The sequence below is a fragment of the Babylonia areolata genome, chromosome 1 (genome assembly GCF_041734735.1).
Source record: "Babylonia areolata isolate BAREFJ2019XMU chromosome 1, ASM4173473v1, whole genome shotgun sequence".
Classification (NCBI taxonomy): Eukaryota; Metazoa; Mollusca; class Gastropoda; order Neogastropoda; family Buccinidae; genus Babylonia; species Babylonia areolata.
The window spans coordinates 70,254,381-70,279,217 of NC_134876.1; the positions used below are offsets into that span (position 1 = coordinate 70,254,381).

A 24,837-nucleotide genomic window follows, 5' to 3' on the forward strand; every position below is an offset into this window, starting at 1 on the left:
GCTGCAAATGAATTACCATTGCAGAGGAAAGAAAAACCCATTGATCATACAGCTCTCACTCTGCTCTTGGCCCAACTGTAAACTTTAGCCAGTCTCTGATATAATGATATAAGCCAAGCGTTGAGCCTTAACCCATAACAGCACTGTTTCACCCATTCAAAATCTACAAACACCAATATCGTAACCCCGTTGACCATCTACATCCCCTACCAGTGCTGACAGCGGCATTGACCAGCCCTTGCTTAAGGATGGTTTTGAGGCGGGGTCGCAGTGTGAAGCGCTTGGCGCCCCCTGTGACGGAGATGATCAGCTTGGGGACAGGTAACTGCCAGCAGTCGGTCAGTACCGTCCACACCTTGTCCATGTCGCAGACACAGTCCACACGCATGTACTGCAACAGTAAAACACAGATATGTCCATCATCCCACAATCGTCAGTATTTTACCCCCACACCCCACACTCCCAGACCTTGAGTGGTGGTCTGGATGCCAGTAATTCGGATATAAGACAATAAACCAAGGTCCCATGTGTTGGGCATGTAAAAGAACCCAGAGCAACAAAAGGCCTATCCCCTGCAAAAATCTTTAGGAAAAAAATCTACTTTGATAGGAAAGCAAACACACAGACAGAAAAAAGAGGGGTGGCACTGCCCTGTACATAGCAACATGCTCTGTCTGTGCACAGCAGTCAGACACAGAGGAATCTGTTGTCACAAAAAGTAATACAATACTATGCAATACAATCAGATACCAGCTCTGTTCTGTCGTTCAACACCATCTGTGTTCAATTTCAAAAGAGTGTTCTTTCTGTTAATAATGATAATGGATATTTATGTGGCACTCCTGGTTAAAAAATGCCCTTGGTGCTTTACAAAACATGTTTTCCAGATAGACAGATCAACAGACAGCTGGACAGACAGACAGACAGATGAATACATAGATGTGTGTGTACATTTAAATACTTGCACATGTATATTTAGTTACATGTCTGCAATCACACACTCACTCTCTCTCTCTCTACTTCTAGACATGCTCACACAAAGTATATAATATAAAGCATACACACACATGCACATGCATTCACACATATATAAATATATATATGTCTATATCTCTAAAGACTGAAGAACATAGATACATAGATAGATAGATACACAGACAAACAGATAAATAGATAGATAGACAATTAGATAGATAGATGTGTGTGTGTGTGTGTGTGTGTGTGTGTGTGTGTGTGTGTGTGTGTGCATGTGAATACATTCACACATATATAGTTACATGGTCTGCAATCTCTCTCTCTCTCTCTCTCTCTCTCTCTCTCTCACACACACACACACACACACACACACACACACACACACACACACACACAAACACACACACACACCAAACACACAAAGACACACACACACACACACACACACACACACACACACACATACACCACACCAAACACACACACACCAAACACACACAGACACAGACACGCACAGACACACACAGACACACACAGACAAACACACCAAACACACACACACACACACACACACACACACACACACACATTCAGAGTGCTACACATACAGGGGAGTTGGTAGACTGAGACCCAAACCCTCTGAAGAGGATCTCTCCGAAGGAGTCGCAGGGCATGACCTCCGTGTGATCCTTAGAGTGCCAGAAGTTGTGCTCTGTGTTCAGGTCCACCTTCAGGCCTTTGTCTCTGTGCCACTGGGCGTCCCGTCCACACTGACAGCTCTGCCTGTCACCATCACCACCACTGATAGTTTCAGTTCACTATCACCAACACTGACAGCTCTGCCTGTCACCATCACCACCACTGACAGCTCTACCTGTCACCATCACCACCACTGACAGCTCTGCCTGTCACCATCCCCACCACTGACACTGTCAGTTCACCATCACCACCTCTGACACTGTCAGTCACCATCACCACCACTGACAGCTCTACCTGTCACCATCACCACCACTGACACTGTCAGTTCACCATCACCACCACTGACAGCTCTGCCTGTCACCATCACCACCACTGACAGCTCTACCTGTCACCATCCCCACCACTGACACTGTCAGTTCACCATCACCACCTCTGACACTGTCAGTTCACCATCACCACCACTGACACTGTCAGTTCACCATCACCACCACTGACAGCTCTGCCTGTCACCATCACCACCACTGACACTGTCAGTTCACCATCACCACCACTGACACTGTCAGTTCACCATCACCACCACTGACAGCTCTGCCTGTCACCATCCCCACCACTGACACTGTCAGTTCACCATCACCACCTCTGACACTGTCAGTTCACCATCACCACCACTGACAGCTCTGCCTGTCACCATCACCACCACTGACAGCTCTGCCTGTCACCATCACCACCACTGACAGCTCTTCCTGTCACCATCCCCACCACTGACACTGTCAGTTCACCATCACCACCTCTGACACTGTCAGTTCACCATCACCACCACTGACAGCTCTGCCTGTCACCATCACCACCACTGACAGCTCTGCCTGTCACCATCACCACCACTGATAGTTTCAGTTCACTATCACCAACACTGACAGCTCTGCCTGTCACCATCACCAACACTGACAGCTCTGCCTGTCACCATCACCACCACTGACAGCTCTGCCTGTCACCATCACCACCACTGACAGCTCTGCCTGTCACCATCACCAACACTGACAGCTCTGTACCTGTCACCATCACCACCACTGACAGCTCTGCCTGTCACCATCACCACCACTAACAGCTCTGCCTGTCACCATCACCACCACTGACACTGTCAGTTCACCATCACCACCAATGACAGCTCTGCCTGTCACCATCACCACCACTGACACTGTCAGTTCACCATCACCACCACTGACAGCTCTGCCTGTCACCATCACCACCACTGACAGCTCTGCCTGTTACCATCACCACCACTGACAGCTCTGCCTGTCACCATCACCACCACTGACAGTTTCAGTTTCTCAAGGTGTGTACAGGTCTATCAGAATGGCTTTGTTTGTTTGTGTTTTTGTTGTTGCTGCTTTTATGTGTGGGTTGTTGTTGTTTTTTTTGTTGTTGTTGTTTTCTTGTTGTTGTTGTTGTTGTTGTTTTTTGGGGGGGGTTGATTTTTATTTTTTCAGCAGAATTTTGCCAGAGGACAATCTTTTTGTTGCCGTGATTCTTTCTCAGTTAACCAAGTGTGTGCTGCACACAGGACCTTGGTTTATCTTCTCATTCAAACGACTATGCGCTCAGTTTGATTTTCCATTCAAACTTGTGAGAAGTGCTAGACTGGGATTTGAACCCACAACACTCATGGACACAGTACTGGTAGATAAGCATCTTAACAGTTCTGCCACCTCCCTTCTTGGTGGCAGAATATTTGTGTGCCACCAGTGACAAATCAGTTTACTACACTGACAGCTCTGACTGCCAGCATCACTGACAAATCAGTTTACTACACTGACAGCTCTGTCTGCCAGCATCACTGACGAATCAGTTTACTACACTCACAGCTCTGTCTGCCAACATCACTGACAAATCAGTTTCCTACACTGACAGCTCTGTCTGCCAGCATCACTGACAAATCAGTTTACTACACTGACAGCTCTGTCTGCCAGCGTCACTGACAAATCAATTTCCTACACTGACAGCTCTGTCTGCCAGCATCACTGACAAATCAGTTTACTACACTGACAGCTCTGTCTGCCAGCATCACTGACAAATCAGTTTACTACACTGACAGCTCTGTCTGCCAGCATCACTGACAAATCAGTTTCCTACACTGACAGCTCTGTCTGCCAGCATCACTGACAAATCAGTTTACTACACTGACAGCTCTGTCTACCAGCATCACTGACAAATCAGTTTACTACACTGACAGCTCTGTCTGCCAGCGTCACTGACGAATCAGTTTCCTACACTGACAGCTCTGTCTACCAGCATCACTGACAAATCAGTTTACTACACTGACAGCTCTGTCTGCCAGCGTCACTGACGAATCAGTTTCCTACACTGACAGCTCTGTCTGCCAGCGTCACTGACAAATCAGTTTACTACACTGACAGCTCTGTCTGCCAGCATCACTGACGAATCAGTTTACTACACTCACAGCTCTGTCTGCCAACATCACTGACAAATCAGTTTCCTACACTGACAGCTCTGTCTGCCAGCATCACTGACAAATCAGTTTCCTACACTGACAGCTCTGTCTGTCACCAGCACCACCACTGACAAATCAGTTTACTACACTGACAGCTCTGTCTGTCACCAGCACCACCACTGACAAATCAGTTTACTACACTGACAGCTCTGTCTGCCAGCATCACTGACAAATCAGTTTACTACACTGACAGCTCTGTCTGTCACCAGCACCACCACTGACAAATCAGTTTCACTTGAAGGAGGCATCAACATAATACATGGAGTGATGGCCTAGTGGTAACACGTCCGCCTAGGAAGCGAGAGAATCACAGCTCAGCCACCGATATTTTCTCCCCCTCCACTAGACCTTGAGTGATGGTCTGGATGTTAGTCATTCGGATGAGACGAGAAACTGAGGTCCAGTGTGCAGCATGCACTGAGCACATGTAAAAGAACCCACGGCAAAAAAAAAGGGTTCTTCCTGGCAAAATTTTGTAGAAAAATCCACTTCGATAGGAAAAACAAATAAAACTGCGCACAGCTAAAAATTCTTTTTATGTGGGTGGCGCTGTGGTGTAGTGACGTGTTCTCCCTAGCCTAGGGAGAGCAGCCCGAATTTCACACAGAGAAATCTGTTGCGATAAAAAGAAATACAAATAGATAATACATAACAATTTATTTTTATATAGCACTATAAAACAAGCTCTAACCAGTTTACAAATCCAATATTTAAAAAGATTCAAATAAACACATAAAATGAAATATTAACATACAGAATCATGAAAAGTCATAAAAGCACAACTATAAACACAACAAAAACACAATTTGCACGACAGAAGCATGAAAGTCACAAAAGCACAACCATTACAACAAAAGCACATTTACATGACCTACAAAATAATAACATGTACTCAAGATCCATCAACTCTTACACTGCATCACACATACACAAACATGCATCCAGACTGATCCATATCAGCTACACCACATTTGCTGAAATGTGTAAAAAAATAAAATAAAAAATAAAAATAAAAAAAGATATAAAAAAAGATATAAATTTTATGTAAAAAAAAAGGGGGGGGGGGGCAGGGGAGAAGGGGAGATAACCCACCTTCAAATAACCCAACATGCCTGTCAGACCTTGAGAAGCTACCAAAATATAAATGATATCTGGAGACAAAAAATACAGAGTAAGATCTGCTTTAAAACGAAAATAATGTCATAAAAGCAGTGTGAAACAGAGCGTTCACTGCATTATGAAATTATTCTACACATATATATCTAATACATGTGTAATTTATGACATCACAGAAGTCAGAAGTCAAGATGGAACACACAGGTTTTAGCCAGCTTACACCAAGCCGAGGAGCGAAAGTGAAAGGTACTATTGATTTGGATACTTTTCTTTTTCATTCTTTTGATCACATATGGAGTTGACAGCCAGTGAGAATGACTAACAAACTCTGAAGGGCATCTGTTTGTGTTCCTTTTAGTCGTTTTCTTGTGTTTGGTGAAGTCAGGAACCAAAATCTGTTGTTTTTTTTTTTTACCACCAATATCATTGTCAGTGAGGTGATGGTAGTGACAGCACTTTTGTTGTTGTTGCTGCTGCTGCTGATTCTGATGACAGTGTTGTCAATGGAGGAGTTAATATCATCATATTGGTACCAGAACACAACCACCGACTCCCAACTGCTGCTTGCATGTGTTGGAGCTTCACCAGCCTGATGATGAGTCCAAAACAGACAACAACAACAACAAAACAACCCAGCAAATACTATGGCTACAGTCAAACATTGCACATCTCTTGTGAAAGGCCTAAGACTGTAAGAGAAACTGAACACACTTCAGAGTTATTCACATTTTACTTCGCAGCCTGTTCTCTGAAGTTTGATTTTCTTCCAAACCTGGCCATTTCTTTTCACATTCCCTGTTCAACAGAAAGTGAAACAGAAGAAGCTGAAGGATCAGCAGACAGAGGCATAGTAAACAAAGGATAGGAAAGGGAAAGTTCAGAATGAATTATATACATAGCAGAAGTGGAAGAAGGAAAAGGAGAAGGAAAACAACTGACTTATCTGATTTCTTGTCTCGAGCGTACATGTTGCATTCTCTCTGTTGGATGTTGTTGTAGATGTACATCGCTGTGTAATTCTGCACACACACACACACACACACACACACACACACACACACACACACACACACACACACAAACATGCACATGCACACACATAAAGAATCATTAAATTTCCTACTTCCTCACTCATTTAGAACTGTAACTTTTTTTCCACACTTGGCCTTCTCACACACACATACACACACCAAAACATACAGGCACACACACTGCATCTGACATTCAGATCCCATCATTTACATGTGTACATTTATTTTGATTTATAAAGTCATAAAAATCTCATTGTGTGTACAACATACTCTTTTATACACACACACGCGCACGCGCAAGTGCCTTAACACTCACACACCCAAACACCCACACCCTCACACACACACACTCACACCCAAATATCCACACACACACACACACACACACACACACACACACAGTATAGGTATCTACACACACCCACACTCACACACACAGTATAGGTATCTATACACACACACACACTCATACAGTATAGGTATCTACACACACACACACACACACACACACACACAGAGAGAGAGAGAGAGAGAGAGAGAGAGAGAGAGAGAGAGAGAGAGTAAAGGTGTCTACTTACCCGGTTAATATTCCTCCTTGTTTCAGAGCTCATGAGAGACTGCTTCCGTAGTGTAGCTGTATGCACTGATCGACAACTGCGCTGTGACATGAAAGTGTCTGAGGACTGATGTGTACCTCCGTTCCTGAATCCATTATCATTATCTTCCTCTTGGCCATCCACAACAGCTGTAGCAGTACCACCAGTGTACTTGCTTGAGGCAGGGTTGGTAGTTTTTTCTCTTTCACTGGTCCTCTGAGTGGTACTGCTAGAGGATGGATTAGAAGCCTGCTGTCTTTCACTTGTTTCCAGTGCAGAACCATCTGTATTGTCAAAAGCTGGATTTTGGAATCCTATTTCTCTGGTGCGTGTTCCAGTGCTCTGGGTAGAAGATGCTTCCCGCCGCTGCTTCCTGCTTCCTCTCTTTTTCCTGGATTCTTTGGGGAGATGTTCTGAAAAAGAATCAGCAGCTTCCGCAGACTGTGATCCTGTTCCAGTGACATCTTGTGTGTCTTCTTCCTCTCTGCCACGGCGATCCCTTCTCCTCCTGTCTTCTTTGAGCTTTGATCTCTTCATCTTTTGAAGAGGAATTTGGTCCCCAGTAACAGGATCTTCACCCATCAAACGCTTCTGCATTTCATCATACAAACTGTCAGTTTCGCTTCTTGAATTCCTGGTCACAGCGCCGACAGAAAATGTTGGAATATCTTCGTTGCCTTTCCTGGGGCTGCTAGTGTCACCGGACTGTGATTCACTGGCATCAAAACTCCACTGATGTGTGTCTGGTGCTGGTCTGGAAGACGCACCTGGAGGTCTGGAGTCATCCTGGTGACTGCCAATGCTCTCCTGATGGCCATAGCGTTGTTGGTGGTGAGGAGGCCGCTGCTGACCAGGATGAAAGCCTAGATCCTCACTCATGGTCTGTTTATGCCGCTGTACAAAGTCAACAGAGCTAAGGCTGCATATGCCTGGTGCTGCCTCTGATTCCTGATCAGAACAAATGCTGGGTGCTGTCCGCAGGCATTTTTGTTCTGTGTCAGACATCACTCATTTTCCCCATCACTGCACACACACAACAGTGATGTTGTCAGGTTTTCCAGCAGTGCCACATGGCAAGCTCATATTACCTGTAATGTGTATGTCCACAGTTGCTAATGTTAACTTTTAAAGAAAAAAAAAACATTAGAGAGGAGAAAGGGTAAGTCATTGATGATTTGTTGTTGGGTTGTCGTTTTTTTTTTATAACACACACACACACACACACACACACACACACACACAAGGAGAGATGATGAGAAAGCTTCTGCTATTGGCAAATAAAGAAAGGCAATTAGAGGATCAACAGCAAACTTATATTAATACACTCAACACATAATTTTGTAAACTATAGAAATTCTTGCTGTCATAGAAACAGTGCACTATCACTAACAGTTAACTATTGACAGTCAGAATAACACTTCAATCTACCAAACATAACACTTCAATCTACCAAATATTTATAGTCATATTAACTAATGTTCAGTCTGTTGCAATGACAAAATCAATTACAATATCTTAAACCACCATCTTCTAAAAGAAATGGTGACGACAACTACTGGAACATTCATTAGCCGTAATCAGTGCAGTCCATAAGTTGGGTTGTTTTTTTCAGACTTGATTATCTTAAAGGTGAATATCTTTCTTTTCCTTCCCCCCCCCCCCCCCCCCCTTTTTTTTTTTTCCTTGCAACATCCAATCAAGTCATCTTAAGTTTATGGATTAATATCACCTTGCAACATAAAAAATACAGACAAAAATAAAGACATATGTTTATTGTAGACATGCATACATAAAGTACACACACACACACACACACACACACACACACACACACACACACCTACATACTGAAACTTTATAATAAAAAAAATAATAAAATAAAAAAAATGATATCAACGAATGGATGAAACCCATGGTGCTGGCGTGTGCATATGACGATCTGGATGACAGTGTGGTTTCAGTTCCAAGTTACCACGCTCTGACAAGTTTTGGCCTGGCCTTTGACAATCACGCGCCTATGTGAGAGCGATTACAATTTAGCGAACTTTTCAGGGGTTGCAATAGCATGCCTGATTTACATTACAACATTGATCCAACCTCTAGTGCCTTCCACATTCATGAGCAACAGTCAAAAGCGCTTCTGGGTCCCCAATGGTCAAATGATCAGTCTCACAATACAAATTGTTTACCTCTGTTGACGGCCGCCATGTTGTATCTTAGGAAGTCAGTCGCTTACCGCGCTGACAAATAAAAATGTTTTCTAATATCTATCTCATTCAATATCTAAATAAACTACGCCATCTAATTATGTTAATACTATAGTACCTGTAAAATGTGTTACGATAACATAGATTTGAACTTTTTTTTAATTCTTTTTCTTTTAACTTTTTTTTTCCTTTTTTTCCGGCACACCTGGATATTTTTTGTCTGTTTCTGTTTTTGTTTTTGTTTTTTCTTTCTTTTTCTTCTTTTTTTCTTTCTTTTTTTTTTTTTTTTTTTTTTAATGTGTGTAAACAAAGTGAGTCTCGGTTTTGTATGTTCATGTTTGTGTGTGTTCCGCGGTAAACTTTAACGTTGGCATATTCTCGGCTGCCACAATCAATTGACACAGGAACTAAACTTGGCAAGATGGTAAATTTGAACACTACCATTTTCTCTCTGAGTCTAGCACAGGTTGCTGTTGGACATTTTTAAATGAACATATTTTCTAGGTGTACATAGAACTGATAAGTCTGATATCATACCTCCAAAAAATATATAGATAGATATAGATGTGATTTTATATACATAAATAGGTAGTACATAATTATGTGTTTTTTTTATACATATATAATTATGTGAGTGTTGTGTACGTGCAAAGAAACTATTTATATACATAAATAGGTAGTACATAATTATGTGTTTTTTTTATACGTATATAATTATGTGAGTGTGTGTGTGTGTTGTTGTTGTTGTTGTTGTTGTTTGTATGGCGGGGGGTGTTTTTTGTTGTTGTTTTTGTGTGTGTGTGTGTGTGTTTGTTTGTGTGTGTGTGTGTGTGTGTGTGTGTGTGTGTGTGTGTGTGTGTTGTATATATAAAAAAAGATAATAACAAAAATAGTATCAACAGTAAAAGTGCAGTCATTATCTGATAAGTATACCTGATAAGTACGATGATGATGGCCTCTTATAAAACCCATGCAGTGATAATAACTATATGCTGAAAACAGAAATTAAGTTGATTTTTGCTCTGGTCCAGCGTATGAGTTCAGCTGCTTTCTTAGTTTCTTTTATCTCTGTAATTGAATGAGTTTGTGTTTGTTTTGTGTGTGTGTGTGTGTGTGTGTGTGTGTGTGTGTGTGTGTGTGTGTCTGCTGTGTGGTGGGGTTTTTCATTTCTCACTTTGCTTACTCTCGTGGAAGTGCAAGTGACGATCGATCAGTACTGAGTAAAATAGTTCAATTCTGCCGCGTGTGAAATCAAAATGACGATGATGGTCTGGCCGGGTAATGTAAGCTGAAGATGTAATGATGTAATTCTGAGTATAATCGCATATGTCATCATTGTGTTGAAAAAACAGCAACACTACTCTAAATACTGTCCACCTCTATTACCAAACGAACAGCACAACGGTTTGAATGTAGGCCCATGGTTTGTCTCGATCGGAGTCATCGTGAGTGGAATCCGAGATTTACGAGCTAGTAGTCTGACACAATCCAGCACATATAATAAACTTCCAGATGGTTACACACACACACACACACACACACACACACACACACACACACACACACACAGAGAGAGAGAGAGAGAGAGAGAGAGAGAGAGAGTTACGTATGAAATTTTCATTTCCTAGCACAAAAGTGACTTTACTACAGTTTCATAACTGGGGACTCATTATATAGGCTGTAAGACGCATAATTTGCCACACGGTGTTTCTACACAGTACGAGAAATGTAAACACAGACAGACAGGGTATACAACCTGTGTGTTTAATTGTTGCCTTACATCTTCCATAACCAAAACTGACAAAACACCGATACATTTGCCACCAGGTCAGATCCCATGACTAAGTGGGTGTCTCAGTACAGCATCACGAGCCCTCGTTTGGATCCATTCCGAATCTTTCTGAAGTGCCACACTTAGTTTCGCATCAAAAAAAAAAAAAAAAAAGAAAGAAAAAAAAGCGATTCAGAAATCCATTTCCAGCATCCCTTCAACGTCCTGTCTTTCACATTAGAGATGAACACAAGTGGGTGTCTTGATTGGCTGTCTTCTGGACAGCCCTCTTAACTGTGATGGAGTCTCCTGTCGGACCGACGGATGAGCAGGCAGGCAGGCATATCTGTCGGTGTGTGTCCTCATATGGGAGAAGAGGCCGATTCTGGATGCGCAGCACTTCCCACAGGGAATCTCTTAATTGTACTGACCCGAAATTAAACCGAAATATTGTGCATATCCAATGAGTGGGGAATCTTTGTCAGGGTTCCCTCTGTATTGACCTTTCCACCGCGAGGTGACCAACAGTATGACTGCAGGGACTGGTAGAAGGCTGGATGATTAATGTTTTGTTCTCCCATGGCTAGAGACTTGATCTGGTTTTCAGGCAATGTGATATTGGCTCTTGATCGAGCACAGAATTCGCCTCTCTGTCGTGTGTGTCGTAACGACGAGTGCGTTAAACCGATACGGACATATTTTATTGTCCATTTCATTGTATGAAAACCGTCTATAATCAAGGGGGGAGGACAATTCCACTAACAATGATTCTGATCAAATAAAAATACCACATAATGGTATCACACACGGACACACACACAGAGAGACACACAGACACAGATAGACAGACAAACGCACACACACACACACACACACACACACACACACACACACACACACACACACACACACACACACACGCACGCACACACACACACACACACACACACACACACACACACGGATGCCAAGACAAACCAAGTCGATCAACAGGCAACTTAATTGTCCATTCCGGAAAGGGCGCGCAAGCAACAACTGTATACCGGTAAGGATCGGCCAGCACGAAAATAGCAATCGCCGTTCGAGAATACACTGAAGGACTATTCCGGGATGATTGTACGTGCAAAGAAACTGTACGGAGGTCTTGTTTGGTGGGCTGGTCAGCGCTGCACTGCACACCGAAAATAGCATGTGTGGCTATCTTTGGAATGAAACAGGTAATGGCATGAGTGTAACTGATTTGAGGGGGTGTTGGGGGAAGGGGTGGAGCGGGGGTTGGGGGGGGGGGCAGAATCAGATGTTGAGTGAGAGAGATTTTTCTAACTGATTTCTAGAAATGGTTATAACGTAGCCTTCTGGACAGGCCAAGACGTAAGTTTCTGGCTACATACAAAGTCTGCTTCTTACATAAAATATTACATGTATAGCAACATGGACTGCAAAATAGACCAAAGATGTATTCAACCAGGGGTACGAAGAAACTACTGGTATGAATATAATGCCGCATTATTCATTGACTGGTTGATTGGTTTCAGCCATGCAATGAGAGCAGTTTTGATTGGGCATCTCTCCCCTACGCTCCAAAAAGTTTACAGAAGCTTATACGTGCACTTGTTTCTTTCTTTTTCTTTCTTTTTCTTTCTTTCGGGGATCGTTGGTAGGGAGTCCTCGTGTTTTATTTTTGGTAATCCAGGTGACCAGTTTTCAAGTAGTGCAAGCAAGACTCTTTTAACAATCCGGATGTGTCTAAGTTCTCCAGTTCTTTGCGTTTTCCATGTTGTATTTCTGACCCTTCATCCCCTTCAGATGTCTTCTTGTCTATGTCTTGTTTCTCTCCACCTTGTTAATCGTAGCGCTATAGTGTGTTGATGAATGCATGATCAGGCATATTCTGTTGCTGAAGCTATCTGTTAAAAGTTCAAATTCCTGTAATTTCCTTCTTTTCTTTCTGTATTTTGGGTGCATCTCGCTGTTGGGCTTGCCCGTCGCTCTTCTTTACATAAATAGGCACTGTTAGGGTTTGTCACCCACGTACTCCTCCTTCTTCTTCTACTGCGTTCGTGGGCTGCAACTCCCACGAGTGGGCTTTTACGTGTATGACCGTGTTTATCCCGCTATATAGGGAGCCATACTCTGTTTTCGTGGGTTTGCATGCTGGGTATGTTCTTGTTTCCATAACCCACCGAAGGCTGACAGATTACAAGATCTTTAACGTGCGTATTAATTGATCTTCTGCTTGCGTACGTATACACATGAAGGGGGTTCAGGCACAAGCAGGTCTGCACATATGTTGACCTGGGAGATCGGAATAATCTCCACCCTTTACCCACCAGGCGCCGTTACCGAGATTCAAACCCGGGACCCTCAGACTGAAAGTCCAACGCTTTAACCACTCAGCTATTGTGCCCGTCACCCACACCTGTATCTGCATGGGTTTTTTCAGTCAGTAAGTCTGTTAAATACGGTTTTGATTTGAAGTTGTGATATCAAACGCAGTTTCAATAATTAAGATTATTGCCCGTGCTGTATGTTATGAAACAAGCGAGTATCAGTTCACATGGGTGCATGGTTTTGTCCGTATTATGTGGCTGTCATTCTGACACAATACAAAGGAAGGGCATAGTTAAAGGTGAAGAAATTAAAAAAAACAAACAAACAAAAAACCAAAACAATGCCTGTCAACAACAACAACAATCCAAACCAATCATGAAAGAAGAAAAAAGAAGACGTTATAATAGATATGCATTGTGATGAATATATATTTTACCGATCTGAAGTATTTGTTAGTTATGCTGACATGTTGAACACAAGCGATGCTCCAGTTAAAAGAAATCCAAACTAATTATGGAAGAAAATATAAAGAAGTTATGTCTATCGTGGCGACTATATAATTATCACTTGTTACATAAGAAAGTCATGGCGGACATGAACAAAAAAAACTGTTTTTAAGTGTTATTATTCCATGTTTAAGACAGCATTTCGATGCACAGGTGTTTGTTTTTGTTTGTTTGTTTTTGTTTTTGTTGTTGTTGTTTGTTTTTCTCAAGGCCTGACAAAGCGCGTTGGGCTACGCCGCTGGTCAGGCATCTGCTTGGCAGATGTGGTGTAGTGTATATGGATTTGTCCGAACGCATTGACGCCTCCTTGAGCTACTGAAACTGAAACGGTTGATGATGTCGTTTGCTCTTTTTGAGCGCATGAATGTACTTGTGTGCGTTCCTTTTGTTGTCTGTCAAATCGTCCCTGATCTATTGTTTCTGTTTTTGTTATGGCGGTTTGACTGGTTCTCTGATGTTCTGTCGACATGGTCATAAACTCCTTATGTTTATGCCGTGGTTGTGTTTTTGGTTTGTTTGTTTGTTTGTTGTTTTTAATTAAGCCACAAAAATAGCATACTAAAAATTCAAAGCACAATGCAGGACAACAGAGACATACAAACCGTGACAACCATTTGACGAAGAGACGATGTTAAGTCACAAATGCCCCAAATTTAGTCAGTAGGTCCTCTAGATTTCTTTTTCTTTTCTTTTTTTTTTATTCACGTGTGTAAACAGAGTGAGTCAATGCGATGACACGGTGCGTGCGTCCGTGTGTGTGTGTGTGTGTGTGTGTGTGTGTGATGGTAAACTTTAACGTTGCCATTTTCTCGGCTACATAAGTGACATAGGAACCAATCTTGACTGATGGTAGGTAGGGATAGGTCATCCCCAACATGATGATATTCATGATATAGTGAGAGGTGACTGGTCACAGTCATTATTTGGCAAAGCAGAAAAAAATGGATCGAAACTGTCTCTTACATCCAATCTTAATCAGACTTGGTACTGTACTTGATCATGCGTGCAGCATGATTGCTTTGGAAAAATTAATAGTAAATAAAGGTCAATTGCAGTTAAAGTCACAACATGGCACATGATAATTATTGATAGGAGAAGTTTCAACGTGCAAGAGAGAGAGAATAATGTTCATCAAACTTGCTACAATGACTGCTCATGGTGAGAACAAAACCCGTGTGAAAAGAAATATTAGATTTAAATTAAAAAAAATAAAAAAAATATAAAAAAAACAAGGTAAGAGGTCAGTGACGAAGGTCACTACATGGGTGTTGGGAAGATGTAAAAGCAAGATAGAGCTCAGGTTCTTCATTCAATTTTCACATTTCCATAATCATGTTAATTGATTTGTTTTGGCCAGAACATCAACGCGTCTTTGTGAACTTTGAGGCCAAAGGTCAAGGTTACATCTCTGCGTGTGACTCGTTGCCAGATTATATGTTTTGCAGTGTTGCTTGGGGGGTTGTTTGTTTTCCATGATTGCTTTGCTCGATTAAGCGTGTATCACGCGTAAGTCTTGAATGCCTCGCCACTGGTGTTTTCGTTGACACTGAGAATGTGTCAAATTGACACATTGACAAGGACACCCCTCGGGCTGAGGACAGATACATGTGCATTATTATGGAGGAACAGTCCCATGGAAAGTTACCTGTTATGCCCCTAAGCAGATGTTTTGATTGATTGATGTGGATACTTCTATAGCGCCTGTCCTCGGTCAGAGACCAAGCTCTAAGCGCTTTTACATACACGGGCACATTTGCACCACAGGCTGCCTACCTGGGTAGAGCCGACTGACGGCTGCCACTGGGCGCTCATCATTCGTTTCCTGTGTCATTCAATCAGATTTCAGACGCACACACATACACAGTCAGACAGACATGTAACATTTTACGTGTATGACCGTTTGTTTGTTTTTTATTTACCCCGCCATGTAGGCAGCCATACTCCGTTTTCGGGGGTGTGCATGCTGAGTATATTCTTGTTTCCATAACCCACCGAACGCTGACATGGATTACAGGATCTTTAACGTGCGTATTTGATCTTCTGCGTGCGCATACACACGAAGGGGGTTCAGGCACTAGCAGGTCTGCACATATGTTGACCTGGGAGATCGGAAAAATCTCCACCCTTTACCCACCAGGTGCACCGAGACTCGAACCCAGGACCCTCAGATTGAAAGTCCAGCGCTTTAACCATTCGGCTATTGCACAGATGTATCAGTCCCTGCCGCTGTTGTCTTTCCCTGCGTTTCTAAGTTTCTCTGTGCTGCCTGTGTTGTGTCCGTGTGACCAGCTGGCTGGTCGTATCTCTGTCTGTGTGATCTTTGTTTCTCAGTCCCCCCCCCCCCCTGGCCCCCCCCCCCCCCCCCCCACACACACACACACACCGCACCCCTTCCACCACACACACCCGCCCCCCCCCCCCCACACACACACACACACACACACACCTCCCTCTCCCTCTGTCTTGAAACGTTTCGCCTTTCCCTTTCCCCTCAATAAAGCGTTTGAATTTAAGTCCGAACTCGAGAGTAAGAGTTTCACACAAAAACAGGCAAAACACTAGGGCTTTGCCGGCTGAGAGGCGAGGATGGACGCTATGGAATTCCCCAGCCACGTAGAACGTGCAGGCAAGGCCACTAATCACAATACCCACCAAAGTAATTGCCGAGAACGATCATTTTTCACAGTATCAATCCTTACCCTCAGGGTCTGGGGAAAGATGTGTGTGTGTGTGTGTGTGTGTGTGTGTGTGTGTGGTTTAGTAAATGCGTGTGTGTGTGCGTGCACACGTAAGATAGAGAGAGGGAGCATGCGTATGGTTTAGTTTCCGTGTGTGTGAGGGGGATGGGGTGTTGTTGTTTTTTGTTTGTTTTTTGTTGTTGTTTTGTTATTGTTGTTTTCTGTATGTAGTTAACAGTCTGGTGTGTTGGTACTTCAGTTCTTTTTACGAGTAATATTCAACGATATCAACGTGAGTGCGCATGCGTCGTGTTTGTGTGTGTAACGGTCGTGCCTGTTTCGTGCGTGTATGCGTATGTTTACACGTATGATGCATAAGCCACCCTTTTATCTAAGAAAACTGCGATGATGTCAGTGTCTTGGCCTGCAGACGTCACACCAAGACACATCAGTGGGCCTTCCCACGTTACCCCGAAGTGTTTTGACAAAAGGTCAAAGTTATTTCCAAAGCCCGCTTGCGCAGACAGCTACTTCCGGCAACAAGTCATGGAGCCATTTGAATGCCGTCTGAGTCAGTTGATGTAACGTTATGTCACAGTTCTTCCATTGAAAATTGATGCTGTCATCCCTAGGAGAGGGGCATAAAATCACAGTATTTTTGACACGAATTTTCATCATGTTATCAAACAAGAATCGTTCGAAAACCAGTTGGAGGTCAGTTGGAAACGAAACCAATGATATTGATCTGCTTTTCATCCTTTCTGATCAATCCACTTGATTTTCGGCAGAAAACCGAGTGAAGAAGAAAAGGCTGAAAAAACAGGCAAACGCCCACTCCATGGTTAATTTTTTATTTCTGGTTGACCTTCGATTGATTCTGGAGCTTTCTCTGGATAATGATATGGTGATATTTCGCGTAAGAAATTGTTATCTAACGCCCCTCTCCTAGGATTAACGGGAAACTCCGTGTGCCATTTTTCAAAGGATTATTGAATGAAGTGTAACATCCATATTTTTATACATAATTATGTCAATTTTTGCAGAATGGTGAGTTTTAAGTTAAAGGATCGAGGCTTTCCCTGTGTATATTTTAAATGAACGTCAAGATCATATTAATTTTAATATTTTTTTGGATCGCCTCAAGTGTTGGTTTGGAGATGTGTGTCCTTAAATGGAGAAACAATTACCGGAGTTGTAATTATTTGCTGTTTGACCCCAGTATAGCAAATAAAGATTACGGTAAATGTCGAAGTTGTGTGTGTGTGTGTGTGGTGTGTGGTGTGTGTGTGTGTGTGTGTGTGTGTGTGGTGTGTGTGTGTGTGTGTGTGTGTGGAGTGTATGTGTGTGTGTGGTGTGTGTGTGTGTGTGTGTGTGTGGTGTGTGTGTGTGTGTGTGTGTGAACTGGGAAAAAATGGAAAGGCTTGACAGTCAATGCCTCCACCAATCCTGCTCCCCTTTTTCCCACATCTTCCCCACCGCACCCTCGCCAAAGGTCGGAAATTGGCAGCAAACACGACCTCCAAGACTCTCCCTTGAGCAGAGTGGAAATGTCAGCTGAGATGTGCCTTTCAGACAGATGGCCAGTAATTGCACATCGTGACTTGTGTTTTGTGGCCGTGAGAGTGTTTTTCTTGTGGTTGTTGCTGTTTGGCTGTTGTTATTTTTGTTGAGTTTTTTGGTGCGTGGGTGTTATTATTGTTGCTGTTGTTGTTGTTGTCGTTGTTTTACCATTATCGTTATATCTGCCCATGATAACGTATGACTACATTAATTTTTATTTTCATACGAGTCTTAGAAGGAAGAGCATGTTTTACCGGTGTGTCTTTGACCATTTGTATCACTCCACCTCCCTTTTCTCTCTCTCTCTCTCCCTCCTCCCTTAAGACTTTCCCTCTGTCTCTCCTCCTCACGTTTAATCTTTCTGTCTTTCTCTTTCTCTCTCTCTCTCTCTCTCTCTCTCTCTCTCTCTCTCTCTCTCTCTCCCCCCCACCCACCCCCCCACCCCCCTTCAGACTTTCCCTCAGTCTCTCCTCCTCACGTTTTCTGTTTTTCTGTCTCTGTCTCTGTCTGTCTGTCTGTCTGTCTGTCTGTCTGTCTCTCTCTCTCTCTCTCTCTCTCTCTCTCTCTCTCTCTGTCACACTCTCTCTGTCTCTCTCTCTCTATCACTATGTCTGTCTGCCAGTTTGGTCTTCAGCCAGTCTGTCTTTCAACATACATGCATGCACTGATACACTTTCACACACGTACATACGCATAGATCCACGCGCACACACACACACACACACACACACACACACACACACACACACACGCACACAGAGAGAGAGAGAGAGAGAGAGAGAGAGAGTAATACTCCACAATCGCACATTACAAAATATCTAGTTACCCACTCACACAAAATAACGTAAGAAAAACACACAAGAAAAGAAAAGGTCCTTACACGTAAACCCCATTACACGACGTGTAAAGTGTCTTTGATGACAGAAGATGGGCGTTAACGACGGTTAACGGTAGTAATTAATGCTGGTAATTAGTCCTTTCAGTGCAATCCACAAGACTTACACCCATGATTAGGTGGAGGGAGCCTCCGCTTTTAATGCATAGATAATGATGACTTGAGCGGTTCCCGTGGGCGAGAATTATGAATTACTAAGTCCTGATCAAGAGCTGCGAATGGACTTCTCTGTATGTAACAGTCTCTGTCTGTCTGTCTGTCTGTTTCTCTGTCCTACTGTCTGCCTGTTTAGATCCCTCTCTCTTTTTTCCCTGTCACTGTCTGTAACAGACTTATTTTTTTTTTCTCTTTCTGTCTGTCTTCTGTCTGTCTGTCGGTCTCCGTCTGTCTATCTGTTTGTCTCTCCCTCTGTCTCTGTCTTTCTTTATCTCACTCTATCACCACCTCAAACACACACACACACACACACACACACACACACACACACACACACACACACACACACACACACACACATTCACGTCATATCATATCATATATCATAATTATATCATGTATCCTGTCCTTATCCTTTGTATCATGATCTTCGTCTTCCATCATTCCACAGCAACAACAAGTAACCCAACTGAACAGTCACAAACAAAAAATGAGGACCCAGCACAGATACTGACATCAACAGTCGTTGTTACAATCATCATCAGCATCATCGTCATCGTCGTCATCATCATTATCACCATAATCACCAACACACTCGTCATTATCATCATCACCGTAACAACAACAAACAGACTCTGGCACTCACAACCCAAGATGAGGACCCAGCATACACACATTATATCATCATCTGTCCTTGTTATCATCACCATCATCATCATCATCATCATCACCATGTTCATCATCGCCATCTTCATTACCACAGCAACAACAACAAACAAACCCTGACAGACACAAACTAAAATGAGGTTACAACATGCATATATCATATCATCATCTGTCCTTGTTATCATCGTAATCATCACCATCATCATCATCGTTACCACAGTAACAAAAAAAAACAACACCAGACTCCGATATTCACAAACCAAAAACGAGGATCCAACACGCACACATCATATCATCATCCCTGTTATCATCATCATTATCATCAGATATCATCAACTTCATCAGGCATCATCATCAGGCATCACCATTATCATCAGGCATCATCAACATCATCAGACATCACCATCATCATCAGGCATCATCAACATCATCAGGTATCATCATCATCAGGCATCATCAACATCATCAGGCATCATCATCAGGCATCATCATCATCATCAGGCATCACCATCATCATCAGGCATCATCATCATCATCAGGTATCACCATCATCATCAGGCATCATCATCATCATCAGGCATCATCATTATCATCAGGCATCACCATCATCATCATCATCAGGCATCATCAACATCATCAGGCATCATCATCATCATCATCATCAGGCATCATCATCATCATCAGGCATCATCATTATCATCAGGCATCACCATCATCATCATCAGGCATCATCATCATCATCAGGCATCATCATCATCATCAGGCATCACCATCATCATCAGGCATCATCATCATCATCAGGCATCATCAACATCATCATCATCAGGCATCATCAACATCATCATCATCAGGCATCATCAACATCATCATCATCAGGCATCATCAACATCATCAGGCATCATCAACATCATCATCATCAGGCATCATCATTATCATCAGGCATCACCATCATCATCATCATCAGGCATCATCATCATCATCAGGCATCATCATCATCATCAGGCATCATCATCATCATCATCAGGCATCATCATCATCATCAGGCATCATCATCATCATCATCAGGCATCATCATCATCATCAGGCATCATCATCATCATCATCATCATCAGGCATCATCAACATCATCAGGCATCATCATCATCATCATCAGGCATCACCATCATCATCAGGTATCATCATCATCATCAGGCATCACCATCATCATCATCAGGTATCATCAACATCATCAGGTATCATCATCATCATCATCAGGCATCATCATCATCATCAGGTATCATCATCATCATCAGGTATCATCATCATCAGGCATCATCATCATCATCAGGCATCATCATCATCAGACATCACCATCATCATCAGGTATCATCATCATCATCAGGCATCATCATCATCATCAGGCATCATCACCATCATCATCAGGCATCACCATCATCATCAGGCATCATCACCATCATCATCAGGCATCACCATCATCATCAGGCATCACCATCATCATCAGGCATCATCATCATCATCGCCACAGCAACAACAGACACCGAAAGCACGCACACATCATATCATCTCCCTTGTTATCATCATGATCATCATCATCATTCTCGTCATCATCACCACCACCACTACAGCAACAACGGACTCCGACAGCACGCACACACATCATATCATCATCATCTTCGTCGTCGTCATTATCATCACTGCCACCACTACAGCAATACCAGACTCCGACAGCACACACGCACATCATTTCATCATCATCATCATCACCACCACCACCACAGCAACAAGAGACTCTTCATCATCATCATCTTCGTCATCATCATCATCACCACCACCACAGCAACAACAGACTCCAACAGCACACACGCACATCATATCATCATCATCATCATCATCATCATCATTACCACAACCAACAGCCCGTGTCTGCGCAGTGCCACACCAGTGATGAGGCAGCAGCCCCAAACACGGGGCCAAGGACTCGGGTCCAGCGTGTGGGATGACGTCGGTCAGAGCATCGATCAGCAGGCCAGCCAATCATTGTCTGGCCTCCCAGAGCGTTGCCAGGCAACCAGAGCAGAATGGGAAGAGAATCTCTGTTATTCAGAGCACGTGTGCTGCTGGGAAGACGAAACCTCGCCCAAGTCTCTGTGTGTGTGTGTGTGTGTGTGTGTGTGTGTGTGTGTGTGTGTGTGTGTGTGTCTTCATGCACACATGAAGAGTGCGCTCGTCAGTCCTAGTCTGTGACTCTATTAAGTGAACGCTTGATAGTTTGTTCACCCTTGAATACGGGGGGTCTATACTACAATATCCGCTTTATTTGCCTGTCAGCCTGCCTGTCTGACTTTCCACACACGTGTCGGTCCATCAGCTGCCAGCAAATCATCGTGCATTTTGTCTGTCTGTCTGTTTGTCTGTCCCTACGTTGCCAATAGATCGATCACCAATCATTGTGTCTGCGTATCTTTATGACTGTCTGTATGTAAGTTTACACTAAATCACCAAATACCTTGTATGTCTGTATGTATGTTTATTTGTTTGTTTACGATCCAGCTCAACTATGGTTTGGTGTTCAGGAGTGCAGCAGCCTTTATGAATCAGTTACTTTTATCAGAGATGAAATCAATTGCTTTCATCAGGAATGACAAATGACTGGAATTTAAAAACGGTGCACATCAGTCGATAGTGTTCACTACGACAAACCTTCACTGGTTTTGGTGGAAATGAGGCAAAACCTCCTTGCTTTTCTGTGTTTGAATTCAACTACCTCGGCCTCTGATTTCGTAGGTCTACTACTATCGCTTTTAGAGGATGTGGGATGTGGAGTTTTAACCAGTTCAGCACGGTGCCTTTCAGTGCCTTTAAGACGTCAGCTGACGTCCTACAAAATTGTTTTCATAGTGCTTATAAGATGTCCACTGACGTCCTCCATCCATTCTGATTTTTCCCTCATCAGTTTGGTTCAGTGAACACAAACAGAATCTGAACGGTTAGTTTAAGATGTCTGGATTATATATACACTAATTATATGAGCATACATCAGATGGATGACCCCTTTCTTCTTGATAATGTTTCACCAACTGGCGTTCGTCGAGCGTGCCTGAAAAGTGGGTCTGCATTATGTGCAAAAATAACTTACTAAACTTTGTCCAGCTGACACAGTGGTCCCACTCAGTGGATTTACACAACTGTGCAGGCTGTGCAGATGATTATCTATGGTAAAAACGATCAGACATGCATCTATCTTGTCTGATGACTGGTTTGAACCCGAAGGTGATAACAACGACAGTGACAAAACTGACCATTGTCCAGTCCACCTGTCCAATCAGACATCAGTTTTGAGCAGATGACAATGACTGGCAGTAAGGGTGCAGTACTTTCGCGAAATTTGATATGAGAGGGAGGAGAGATAGTGGAGTGGTGAAAAACGACACATCGAAGACCAGCGTGGCAGAGGGGCGTGTCCATGACTTCAATGAACGACCTTTTAAAGTGTTCATCTGGACAACAGCCAATCATTTACTATTTTCATAAAACCTAGGGTTGGCAGAGAGTGGACAGGAATCTCGTGGTTTTATTTTTCACACTTTTGTCATCGATTTGTTGATTGAATCCTTTGTAGAGCAGGCAAATCAGATGCGCAGCAGACACTTTATCGGCCCAATTGCAACCAGGAGGGAGAAAGTATAATCAAGGAGCTATCCACTCTAAACGGGAAACGCTCATTGTTGTAAAAATTGTTTGGCTGTTCAGTTTCTGAGGACACGACTGACTTTTTATTTGTACAGAATCATTGTTTGCCATTGTTTGGACAGTTGTTCATTTACGTTTACAAGCACTGTGATTGTTATCAAAAACACATAACTTGTTTTATTTTTAATATGATCTTCATTCAGATTTCGTTAGCATCGGAAATTTGAGAACTGCTGAATCTGTTTTCGCTTTTTCTCTTTTTCTGTCATGGCGATTCTTTCTTCTCACCTCAAACGCAGATTAATATATTTGTATGGCTATTTTTCCCTACACTTACCGTCGACTTTAAGTTTTTAATTCTGTACAGAGCGAATACTGCTTTAACTGACGGACATCACTTGCACGCACGCACGTACACACGCACGCACGCACACGCACAAACACATACACACAAATACGCACGAACAAGCATGCACGCTCAAACACAGACACAGACACAGACACACACACAGACACACGCACACACACACACACACACACACACACACACACACACACACACACACACACACACACACACACACACACACACACACACATGGAAAGAAAGAGAAGTATTTTGCATGCTTTAAGCCTCCTTAAAAACTGAAATCATATTGTATCCTAAATCTGTCCAAAAACATTCTTTGCAGATTCGTTACTTACGTCACGTGCATTTTCACCTTCCCTGTAATGTGACTGCTGTATTGGAATAGAAACTGATAACATATACTAGTATCTATTTGAAATTCTGGCCCAAGTGCTTCTCACCATACTCTGAAAATTCTTTCGCTCCTCTCTCTCTCTCTCTCTCTCTCTCTCTCTCTCTCTCTCTCTCTCTCTCTCTCTTACACACACACACACATGCACGCACACACGCATACGCGCGCACGCGCGCACACACACACACACATACATATGTATATATATATATATATATATATATATATATATATATATATATACAGACACATGCACGCATTCACACACACACACACACACACACACACACACACACACACACACACACACACACACACACACACGTGTGAACGGAATCGATCGAAGCATCCTATTCCAATAGACATTTGCTGAACAGATCACGTTACTACAGATATGTTAAGAAATACCGTCAGTTTTTCCCGCACTGTAACCCTGTGTTTCCACCCCTACAATACAGGTCTATTTAAAACATAGTTGTCCAGTACATTCTGCGTGTTTTGATGTATAAGGAAATGACATAAATTTAGCGATGAATTGCTTTTCGGATGCGAACGGTTTCGAATTCAGTGAAGCTGACTTGTACGACAGTGACGTTCAGCGTTGATGTTGGTAAGTTGGTTGAATTTGTCACGCCGAATCTTCAATATTTCTATGTATATCAAAGGATTTTATTTTGGGGGGGAGGGGAG

The 24,837-nt window shown here is 42.9% G+C and overlaps 1 protein-coding gene across 1 annotated transcript in view; it reads right to left on the reverse strand.

Annotated features, from left to right (window-relative positions):
• The window catches only part of LOC143286655 (transient receptor potential cation channel subfamily M member-like 2), a 50,709-nt gene extending 41,532 nt beyond the window's left edge, over positions 1-9,177 (reverse strand). Inside the window, exons 1-5 of the mRNA XM_076594295.1 lie at positions 9,024-9,177; positions 6,909-7,949; positions 6,239-6,318; positions 1,584-1,758; positions 211-391 (exon numbers count right to left, since the gene is read on the reverse strand). Coding sequence (XP_076450410.1) covers positions 211-391; positions 1,584-1,758; positions 6,239-6,318; positions 6,909-7,931 — 1,459 coding nt within the window. The 5' untranslated portion in view covers positions 7,932-7,949; positions 9,024-9,177. The remainder of the gene's footprint in view (positions 1-210; positions 392-1,583; positions 1,759-6,238; positions 6,319-6,908; positions 7,950-9,023) is intronic.
• Positions 9,178-24,837: the final 15,660 nt, after the last annotated feature.